The 12073-nt window shown below is 36.7% G+C and overlaps 1 protein-coding gene across 3 annotated transcripts in view; it reads right to left on the bottom strand.

The window, feature by feature from the left end:
* Positions 1-12073, bottom strand: part of RPS6KA5 (ribosomal protein S6 kinase A5) — a 70862-nt gene that overhangs the window by 26870 nt on the left and 31919 nt on the right. For 2 of the 3 annotated variants that reach the window (XM_063160118.1, XM_063160120.1), the window contains exons 6-7: positions 6753-6836; positions 4235-4338 (exon numbers count right to left, since the gene is read on the bottom strand). In XM_063160118.1, the coding sequence (XP_063016188.1) occupies positions 4235-4338; positions 6753-6836 (188 nt within the window). Of the gene's footprint in view, positions 1-4234; positions 4339-6752; positions 6837-7513; positions 7642-12073 lie in introns of all 3 variants that reach the window. The other variant, XM_063160119.1, reaches the window with a different exon arrangement.

Raw genomic sequence — 12073 nt, 5'->3', positions numbered from 1 at the left:
TTCTTTCCCTGGCATTCTGGGTTTTTGTTCCACTGCAGGGGGGAGAGGAGGTAAGGTCTGACAGTTTTATCTTTAGCATTTATTTACCTTTTTCCTGTGCCTTGTGGGAATTCTGTCAAATAACCATTGGAAAAGGCTTTTTCACTTTCATCCACTAGTATACATTTCCTATTGGTGGAAAGGGATTGTTGGAACCCTTTTTAAGGGAAACCACTTGTTCCAGAGTGTTTTCTCCTAAACTTGTCTCTAAATTGAGACATTACGTTATAAGCACCATCAAAAAGATAAATATCTATCTGGATGTACAGGGAATAAGAGAAAGCAACCCCAAGCTGTAACCCTGTTAAAGGGCAAATGTACAAGACTTCTAAAGCAGAGTTTTCACCCTCATACTTGAGAATGACCCTGTGACCTCTTGTTCTGAACTGAACTCTTGTTCTTCTGTTCCATCTTGGAGCAGTCAGATATGTATGCATAACCCTGGTTCTACACAAGTCAGAAACTGTGCTACAATACCTAAAACTTCCTTAAACCATCTGCTTTACTGAATGGTTGAACAAATCTATAGGCAAACTCACTCATGCACTCTGACATGCATCTAAACATAAAAATGCTTTACCTTATAGATAGGCAGCTAAAAGCTCTAGGACAAATACCTAGAAGAAATCATGCAAATTAGAAGTTGGATTTAATGACTGTTCCATCCTTTAAAAGATCTAGCAATCACTAGAGTGAGTCACTGATTTAAGAAGGAAATCAATAAAGAAGGGCATCCCAGTACACAGCTGTTAGGTGTCTTCCCAACAGCTCTATGAAGAAAAGGTTTTTTGCAGGATCATGGATGAAGTATCTCCACAGCATCCAACAGACTGCCAGATTTCAGCTGTCCTCCATGAAGTTTAAATAAAGTTTAACCAACTATGTCAAAGACCACAGGCTGCCACTGGTGTTAGTATGCTAATATGGCATCATATGCTTCTATAGATTATTTTATAGATGAATCTATGCATTTTAAAAATGTTTCTATCTATTCATAATCCTAAAGCTGGTAAGATTTTTTTAAAATGCTGCACAGTTGCAGTTAGTGCTAGTACTAACTAGTAAAGCTAGCACTCCAAAACTTTCCTGCTCATTTTATATCCTCTACATGACAGGACCCTCAAAAGTCAGCTCCCTAAAATGGATTTGTCTGTCTTTCAATTCAGCACTACAAACTACTCGTAGTCAAAGTGAAAATACTGGCTGTGTGGTCAGTCCCAGCCCTTGCCTATGCTTTTGCAGGATGGCTCTTATCTCTGGCTCTGCAGCAGTAATAAGTTCAGAATTCTCAAAAATGAAAGGAAAATTCAGGAACAAGGGAAAAGAAAGGGGAGAGGGCACACTAGAAAAGGAGAGATATTGGAGAAGTTATGTGACTTTTTTTTATTTAATTGAGTTTAGTAGCCCATACACAAAGCATGTGAATAAGAAGCCTTCAGAGAGTGATAAAACGCAGCATTTGCACTTACTTAACTTGCATTTTCCATGAAAGAAGTCTACAGTGTTGCCAAAAGATTATTATAGAAGAACAACACAATTTCTCATCAGAAAGAGGAAAAAAAAAAAGAAAATATACACTGTTTCCAGCACAAGAATAGAACTCTCCCTTGGAGAGATATTTTAGAACAAAGTTTCATTCTCAAATTTAACACCACAAAACCATTGTGCCACATGAGGGAGTAAAATTATCTAAAAATATCTAAGATTACTTCCTACCTAGGTAAAATAAAAGAAGGACCTGGATCCATTTAAAAGACGACCTTTTTTCCCCCTAAATTCAGAAAAACACAACCATGCTTTCAACAGATAGAGAATTCATTTTTTTACTTGCTCCCAAAGTCTGCTGCAATTGGCAAGTTTAAGCATATTTAGGTTAACCCATGTAATTTCTGGTTCGAACAACCTTGCTATCAAGAAAGAAGTTTGTACCAACTCCTATCTCTGTGCCAGTTATTTCATTATCGGGGCAGCTGTTACTATTTGGTTTCTGTTTGCCTGCTCTTCCCTGCCCTCAGGCAAAGCTCCAAACACACTCCTGTTCTCCCAAGGCATGCAGCAGTCACCATAGCCCAGAAAGTTCCACACAGCCCAGTGCAGCAGCCAGGGTAGCAGCAATGCTCTCACATGTTCTTAAAAGGATCATAACATTCATGACATAAACTGCAGACACATAACACTGAAATGATCCAAAAAAGAAATTACTATCAGTGGAAAGGATTTATAAACCACTGTGTCTTATGAGTATAGGAGTAACACAAAAGAGATGAAATCTAGTCTGAAATGCAATCACATAACTGGGAATAAGAAGATTTCAGCTATATAGCTGGGAGGAAGAACTACAAACCAGAGAGTCATCAGTTGAAAGTGACAGAAGGAGTTAGATCTATCAGACCAGCACTGGCATCAACAAGAGGAACCCAAGAAAAAGGAAGAAGTATTTTTTTGTTCAGATGGTAAATTATCCCTTCCGTTAACCAAGATCTGCTTGAAGCATCAACATGAATAAATTGCCCATATGTAAGAAAGAACAACAGAAGCTAAGTTAAGAAAAGGCTTTTTCAGGAAACAGGAAGACTAGGGAACATCTTCACTATAGGAAACTGTAAGAATTTAGCTTCTAAATTTATCAAAATAAAAACTGAAATACCATAGGACTGTCTGTAAATGCATAGCATAAACATCCACCAGAACACAGACTGAAGAGCAACACAGTAAACTTGCCACAACTAAAGAAAGTAATTAGCTGTCAGAGCACAGATGTTAACAACCATGTAGTCATTCAAACTATCAGAAATATTATTATCTTAAAAAGCACCAAAGTGCCTACCAATATAAAGTCAAGTCCTGTAGAATACACAACTAAAAAGTTTCCCATTTTTTGGGAAACAATATCTGTAAAGTTCAGTTTAAGGCTCTCTCTAAAAAAAAAAAAAAAAATTGTTACCCTTTCAGAGTCCCAGCTAGTAAATCTTGGGAATCAAAATTACCAAATTCAGCCATGGCATAAGTAATCAGTCAAGCAAACTTCTAACCTTAAATAGGGCAGAAAGAGATAACTGAAGTTTTAACTGCAATATAATAACCAAGCAGGTGAAGTTCTGAATTTTCTTTCATTAATGGACTCCTCCCTCCCCTGTATTTTTTCTACTGACCGTCCAAGTTTCCTGTTTGCTGTGGTAGAGAAGTAAAAACCAATAAACAGGCTTTGATCTCAGAAGAAATTGCCTGAATTTATAAGATAAGTAAAATAAATTCTCTAAACAATCGAGGTATATTCTACCATCCATTACAACTTTAAATATCAAGTGATTTCAGGTGAGGGTCAGAACCAGGACAATACCTTCCAAGAGAAGCAAGACTATTCTTAGTTTGGGGACTGGACTTACAAGCTCATTTTGACAGCAGTTAGAAATTTGAGCAATTTAAGACCTCAACTTCCTGCTCCAATAGGAAGAAATCCAGTAAAAGGAAATTTTTGTTTTGGGGGAGATTTCAGTAACATGCTTTGGAGAAGCTTATTGCTTTGTCTTTTAAAAATGCTCCAGTGCTTTTACACAGGTACTGAAAACAAACCTTTAAAGTGTTCAGTAAGAGATTACTGAATGTAACAACAAGTTTATATGCAAAAGATAAGAATGGTATAGTTTATTTCATTTCTGTAAGTATCACATCCATTTCTCCTCAGATATGCAAATGGGCTAGAAAATCTTTGTTTCATGCTACACACTAATAAAATTAACATAATTTGTAAGAAAAAGGTGGGAGTAGGGTACATTCTGACACTTTAAATGTGCAGCCTGCCAGAACAACCTAGCAAGAGCTGATAAAGTATCACTAGCTAAAGATATCTCTAATGTATTAAGATCTGGAATGTGATAATTCTATTTACATATACTTTGGTATTTCATTTGAGTTCCTTTTCAACGGTAAACATGCAACAGGGCTAAGTATCTACAAGGCTGTGGCTCCGCTGTAGTTTAAACAAAACAGGCCTTTTGTAAAGTCAATTCTACTAGCTAATAAAAGCTATCTACTTTCCAATGTCATTCCAGTGAACAGAACTAGAGCACACAAAATGTTACCATGGCAGCACTTTCTTCCTAAATTTTAAATTAACAAACTCTCACAAAACATATATTATGGCATAAGAATCATCTGTTAGCAAGCACATATACTTCACTGCTTTGAATCTTACCTAGAAATCTCTGCTTGGGAATTCTTCTCTCCATCGACTGTAAATGGTGATGCTCCAGTTAATAATTCATACATAAGAACACCAACACTCCACCAATCAACAGCCTAGAGAACAACAGTAATTATGTATGTTATGATACACTGAAGGAAAATTGTTAACAAAAGAAGGAACAGAACAACCCACATAGAAAGCAACTAGCATAGGAAGAACCTACCTATATACAAACACAAAGGCAAAATGGGATACAATGAAGCATAAACAACTGTGGTACTGACTGAAGGTATTTTCTGTGATAAATTAATTTTATACTGAAGTCTCTCCATTTAGCTTCTTCAACTAATTTCTCAAGCTTTCTACTAACTACTAAATTTTCTTTTGTTTTCCCAACAGAATTAATTTTGATTTTTACCACTGTGATGTGATATGAATTCTAATACACACTCAAAATAACAGAGGAACCTAAGGCTTGCTAAGAAGCCGTGGAACTTGAAGTTTTATGAGCTTGAGAACGAAATTAAGGAATATTAAAAAGGAAAATTTAAGATCACAGTCCATAGTTAATCCAGGCACCTGAAAATGCTATGAAATCATAGAATGGTTTGGATTGGAACGGACCTTAAATTCCACCTTGTTCCAACACTCTGCCATGAAGGACAATCTGAAAATGAATGAAACTTCTGCTTTACTTACATTGGCAATATTAATACAATACAGGAAGACAACTAGTGAAATCCTAACAATTTGTCCACATATTTTACTTGGATTTACTTCAAAATACACAGAATCTGATGTCTTATATATTAAGCCAAGAGTATCTAAAAGAACTACCTGCTGAAGTTTCTGTACTGTTACTGATTATCTTTGCAAATAAATAATTCTCAGAGAAAATACCAAAGAATTTCTTTGTTGGCATGTGTTTTTCCAAAAGAAAAGGAGGATCTGCAGAATCAGAAATCCAACTTAAAAAAAATAAATACTGAAATACTAGAGCAAGTCCTTATGACAAACACTGCAATCGTCTAGAAGAGATTATAGATGATAAATATTGATTAATGAGAGCACAGCATACTAAAGCCATCTCGTTTTCTTTTTTTTAAGGTCTTTGAGTTGTTAGATATGCAGTAGGTATGAAATACACTAAAAATCTTCTAAAATTACCCTACATGACATTGCCAATGGTAAGGTACTGAATGTGTGGTGTAAACAACTAACATAACATACATAACACACATAACTGCAATATCTCCCCGTTGATCAGAAAACAGTTGCCATCAAACAGAGAAGCTACTCCTTATAGAATTCTGTATGACTCTGCACGACATCTGATGAAAGTATCAGACAGAACCAAAGATAACAGAACAGAGTTTCCTCTTTAAGTCAGCAACAAGACTGAATTTTTAAGCTCTGAGAAGCCAGAATCATAATTCAAGGTGACTGAGAAATTGCAGAGATGCTCTGGAGGTGGCATGACTAAACTAAGAGAGTGCAGGAAAGAGTTCCAATTTGTAAGTTTTTTAAATTCCATTTTTAATAGCAACTGGGCAAGCAGTACAGTAGAAAAAGACAAAGAGGTTATAGTGGAATTCAAGGTAGGTGTGAGACAATGACTAAGTGAAAAGAAAAAGCACACTCTATTTTATGTGTAGTAGAATAATCAGAAAGGTTATTTTGCTCTACTTCAAACTGCCAGATCCCAGCTGTGCCCACTACAGTGCTCCCTAACTGAAGGTAAACTCAGACCAAAAGAGACACAGAATCCACAGAGAAGGAAAAACAAGAACTTTCTCAGGCAAAAGTCAGACTCTTCCAGTTCTTACACAGGGCTGCTATAAAAGGAACCACAATCAACAACATTCCACGATCCACAACAAAGACAACTCAACTCAGTCTACAGCAAAAAACCACAGAGATCAAACAGTCTCCAAAACTTCCCATTATAATGAGCAATCAGTTACCTAGGAATACTGCAGAATTATTTTGGAGTAGGTTTTTTGGTTTCAAAAATCATCTGTTAATTATTGCTGTCTTGATCTTTTCTATCACTTACTGACACTTTATTGTGCAATAAAACTTGAGTCACAAGTCACACAATTTTACAATATGAGAATACTTATAACATTAGTGACCTATCCCATACCTCAATAAATACAATAGATTTCTGTAATATCCAGTTTAAAATGTATATCAGAATTAGCCACAAACCATTTTCCACTCTGAACTAGTTTTTATGCAAAGGCAAAAAAGCATTAACTAAGTTTATTCTCCCATAGCATATTTAGAACAAATTTTGAACAGAACACAAATAAGCCTCAATATCTTTATAAATATGCCTTTTACTTCAGATCAGAAGAGGAAAATACATCAACACACAATTGAAGACACAGGAAACAATCTATCTTAGGACAACCTTAAATAACACATACATAAATAACATGTCATATTTTACAAAAACCCCTCAAGATGAGCAATATGCTGACTGAAGAATTAGTTTATTTTCAGTAATAAACTTAAAACATACCTTATCATGTCCTGTGTCTCCCCCTCTTACAATATCTGGAGCCATATATTCTATTGTTCCACAGAAGGAATATGCTCTCTCATTCTAGGAAAAAAAGAATTACATCAAACAATTATATTATACAAATAATATGGGATAGATACGGCTAACAGTTCCGAGATGCTGGCAGCAATTCTTCTCCAAATAGCTCAGAACTGCTAGCTAAATAATATTCCATCATTTGTAGTGACGTATCACATAATGCTACAGAATATTAAGTCTTCTATGAAAAAATAAAATGTCATAAGTTTGTGTTGCAGTCTAAGATAAGCACACAAAAATTAATCTACTAATATTTAGAAAAACTCTCCCATAAGTCTGAATGATCTACACGTTTCAGAACTTGGCAAGATTCCCCAACTAACACAGATATACATTTTGAAGGCTGCAATACCAATACTCTAGATAACAAATGAAACTTTTCATTAAAAAGGGAATTACTTGTAAGATGTATAATTTGACTAAATTGGATACAAGATCCTTTGAGTTCCCCATATTTAGGAATTCATTATGACCTCTAGAAAAGTTGTTTTCTCTCGCAACAAACACATATATAAGAAACAACATTCTCTCAAGAAGAGACTTGGAGAGAGACAAGACAGAGAAGGGGAAAGGCAGACAGTGTTGTAAATTTAATTTTATTCTATACACTGAATTATTCTCTTGTTCAAAACTAAGCTGCTTTCACAGGCATGTATAATTGTTCCCTGGTAGCCATTTACCTTTGAGGTCAACATGAGGTCATGCTGTACCTTGCTAATGACGAAAGCACATGTGTTTGGGCCATGCAACATTGTTCCTCCCTTATCCTTCATGCTTCTAGCATTTTGGGGAGAGATCCTGATAGGTCCTTTAAAGAAGAGTGTTCAAAAAAGCAAATATTTCAAAAGTCAGGTTTTACATTTGTAGATTCAGGTTTGGAGTTTAAAACAGGTGCTATATAAGAGACTACACTAATGAGAAGAAGCTTCTAAAAGTAAAAATAGTGCTCTGTGCTACCCTAAGGCATAAAAATTAAACAGTCCAGCAGCATATTATTAAACTGTATTTCTTAAAATACATATACTGTGACTGGTTTTTTGGGGTAAAATTCTGAGCTCAGAATAGTTAAAAGGCCTCATTTTGTTTAGGTATTAACTTGAAATATTAACTTCTGAGACAAAACCATATAATAATGAGCTTTTCATTATTCCACTTTCTTTTGACACAACTATTGTTTCTGTTTGATAATCTTTTCTAGTACCTGTTATCTTCAAGAAATATAGTGTGATAGAAAGCACAAACAAAGAAAAATCTCAGAAATTCCTACCCTCCATCAGAGAATCTAAACCTATTCAATCTCTGTTCTTTTTTCCTTCAGCTGGGAGGGTAGGAGGGAGGGAGGGAGGAAGAAGGGCGGAAAGGAAAAGGAAGGGGAGTGGAAACACAGAAAGAAACTGCTCTTTTCACTTGCTACCTCTCCAAAGAGTAAAGATAATGCAGCCAAAGTGAGATACCAAGACAACTGTCTGAAAGGAAAGCACTCTGACTTCAACTATAGATTGACACAGATTCACCTTCATAAGACGCTGTAGAATGTTCTGACTTCAAAACAGCTGAAGTCAAAATCCAGATACTTCTTTGTTAGAAACCTTTGTTTATGCTGTGGTTTATTAAGTTACAAGCTTCATCAATTACATCTAGCTGTTACTTAAACTGAGGTTTTAGAGTATGAAGTTGCTTTAGGCACACCTAGGTAAATCTGTCTCTGTTAAATATGCCTCTTCCCGGAAGTCACTAATAGTTCCTGCTGTCACGCACTACACGTGGGTTTACAACAATTTTCAAAGAATGTTATCTCCAGTAACAGTTTCATTTTCTGTCATTTTCTGGTCTCCTCGGTACATGAGAGACATGGATATAGCAGAGAGCATCCAGCAAAGAACCATAAATATGATTAAGGGAACCTATGAGAAAAGGCTGATAAAGCTGGGACTGTTTCACCTGAAGAGGTAAACCTGACAGTTCCGGGAGATTTCATCAATGTACAAAAATGCCTGAAGAAAGCATGCAAAAAATTCCTCCTCTGACAGGACCAGAGGAGGAAACACTTTTTAAACTGTGACTGAGCAGTGTCTCTCAGGATGGCCATGAAGGTTGTGGAGTATCCCTCCTTGGAGATGTTCAAAAGGCCTCTTCTGGGCAACCAGCTCTAGGTGACTGTATTTGTGCAAAGAATGGGGCAAGATGACTTCCAGCAATCCACTCTGATTCTGTCACAAAATGCCACTGTAAGCTGTTTTTCAACATTCATTTTTAAACCACAGCCAAGTCTTACTTTGTACACACTCCAAATTTACATTTCATTCAAGTTTATAACACAAATCCAAATTCTAAAAGCCACATTATTAACACTTCCATGTTATGAGATGTAAGACAAAAAAAGATATTGTTAAAAAACAACTGAACTTGGATTACCTACAGGTGAATGCTCACTGAACATGAACATCTTGCAAATACTTGAGCTTAAGAATATTTTTGTCTTTGAAACCACCTGAAAATGTAGAAAGCATTTCTCCTTAAAGACAGAGAGGTCTTATGCTTTCAGTTATCTAATGACCTCCTTCAACAAATAAAAAAAAAAAAGCACATTAACATCAACAAAAACCCAAAGGATCAAACTCCATTTTGCTGGAGAGACTAATCACATTCACCATGTCTACAGGAACGGCCTGACTGATGGAGAAACAGTCACTACTGCCACAAAAGGATGTGTCCTTTAGAGGACATCCTAGCTTACAATAATACAAATTCAATTTCTTATTTTTTACAACATATGCAAGGGTAGCTCTGAGAGTTATTAAGTCTTGCAACTGCTCAAAGTTGCCAGCTACTTCAAAGTTCCAGCCTGCATCAATTACAGCCTCTCTGGGCTCTATCAGTAGTGTTTTGAACAGCACCCATTAGAAAGAAAAGACACACCAACATTTCTAGAATACAGAAATCAGTTATCATTGCTCCTTTTTCGTACAGGTGTGAGTGTATGCAATCAGTCCTGAAAGTCATAACTTACAGCTTTGCTCCAAGCATAAATAGTGAAAACTTTCCCAATGTCAGGGCCCTGAGCTTATCAACAGGCTCCACAACCTCTTTCACCAATCCTAGGAGTTAAGGCATCTCTGCTTTAGACCAACTCTGACAAAATGCAGCTGAGTGACCTGTGTAGAAGCTCATCAAGGGCCTCTTCCTCAGGCTCCTGCATCAGCTGTGCTGTAGGTAAGTCTGTACTTGACGGGGTATCTCACTGATGCCGATCCGTCAAACTCAAATCCTGACTTGTCCTCAAGCCTCTCTCCTCACAACAAATTTTTCTGATAACCACTGGACTGTTGCCCAAGCCTGTTCTTCTGGCACTAAACTTCTTCTGATCTTCTTGCACCACGGGTCAGTGAGCACATAGATCCATACTTGTTGTGGTCACCTTTGGCTCACACTAATGCAGGGAGCAGTCTCCCCATTCTGCTGCTTCCTGACAAAGCAGGAAGAACCTAGCCCAGAACCACAGTTCCTCCAGGAACAGCTTACAGGACTGAAGAATTTAGGTAGTTGAAGAGTTCAGCAGTACCACATAGAATATCTCATTTACTAGCTGTCAGCAAACTGGCCGCAAGCTACTGATCAAGTATCAGAGCTCCCTTGGTAAGCTTAAAAAGAAAACCAGGACCATAGGATCAATCAAAAGAACACTATCATAACTGAAAATTAGTTGCAATATGTAAAGGCCATATAGCAGGGGTTGTTCTAACAAGCTGCCCTGCTGAATGGATTTTGCATTTCAGGAAAATCACACGTAAAGACTGAAAAGCCTGAATTCATGGCAGAAATAGGACCTGTACCTTCAGCAAGCCTTAGAGGTGATCCTACTTCATATTTACCTCAAAAATAAAAATGCACCAAGGAAAAAAACTAATTTCCATAGAAATTATACCTGTGACATCTTTCACTGTCATTTAATAGCCCAGAATAACAATAATTACAGTCTTAATTCAGGAAGACATGAAAATTGGCAGAGAGACCTCTCACAGTTCAAAGATGTGATATATGTTTAAAATTGGGGTAGGGGGGAAGGGGCAGAAATCTTGCCTTAACAAGGTCCTTGCCATACTGACTGGTTTCTTCTTTTTATTCACCTTTTTTTTTAAGTTTCAATTATTTTGGGAAACTTATTGGTGATAATATCCAGATTTAACACTGAATAATTAAGCTGTCTACACTAGAAAGTATTACTTCAACCAAAGAGTCTATCAGCTGAAAACTGTTGCTTCTGTAGCCATAAACTTCTATTCACAACCAAAAATATGTTATTCCTCATTTGTCTCCTGCAAAGGTCAAAGACAGGCAAAAAGCAGTTCAGTGGTACACTGCTTAGACTGCTCTGCTACATATAACAAAATCACAATGAAGACTGTAACATAAAAATGAAAGTTTATAGACGAGGGCAAGAATGGTTGCAATAGGGCAGATCAAGGTCCACTAGAGTTTGCAATGGCATCACAGGAAGAATTTTTTTAAAAGGATAGGGCAATTAACTGAACATCCTATCCTGGTGGCTGTTCCAACTGGAAGAAGCCAGTTAAGCCAAAATACCATATTGGTTACTATGCCTCTTGCCACAGCTAGACTAATGATTTCTGCGTCCAAAACACACATGGAACAATGCTACTGAATTTTTCAAGCAAGAATGAGATTTGCCTGCCAGCAGATGCCATCAGAACAGGCAATTAAAGGGGACAGCAAGGGCAGCTAAACCTTGACCTGCATTAAGCAAGAAATCTGCGACATCTACCTCTGTGACCCAGGAACAAAAGCCAAGAGAAGGCCACATCTAATGTCAAGTGGAGATTCAAGAACTCTTTTCACAGACTTTTACAATACCTGTGTTTGCTTTCACAGTGCAGTGCAATTGCAAGTCTACAAGCAATTATTTAAACCAGTTGCTGAAAATGGATTTTAAAGCAAACAACTAAGAGTAAAGAAAAAAAAAAGTCTCAATTCTGCAGACAAGAAAAAAAAAAACCAGAAACAAATTATTGTCTGGGAGGAATGCAAGTATGTACCTCTCTCAACTTGGATAAACATCTGGAACTAAGTTCTTCTCAAAATCATTGGGTTTTTTTTGAGAAGTGAGAGGCAGTAGTATCAAGAAAGAACAGCATACAAACCAAAACCTGAAAACTCATATTTCTTCAAACATAAGCAAAATTGTAAGATATGGAAGAGTACTAATTCTGGGAAGAATTCTG

The sequence above is a fragment of the Melospiza melodia genome, chromosome 6 (assembly GCF_035770615.1).
Source record: "Melospiza melodia melodia isolate bMelMel2 chromosome 6, bMelMel2.pri, whole genome shotgun sequence".
In the NCBI taxonomy this organism is placed as follows: domain Eukaryota; kingdom Metazoa; phylum Chordata; class Aves; order Passeriformes; family Passerellidae; genus Melospiza; species Melospiza melodia.
Note: the sequence above shows the minus strand (reverse complement) of the source record. Positions and strands in the feature narration are given on the sequence as shown.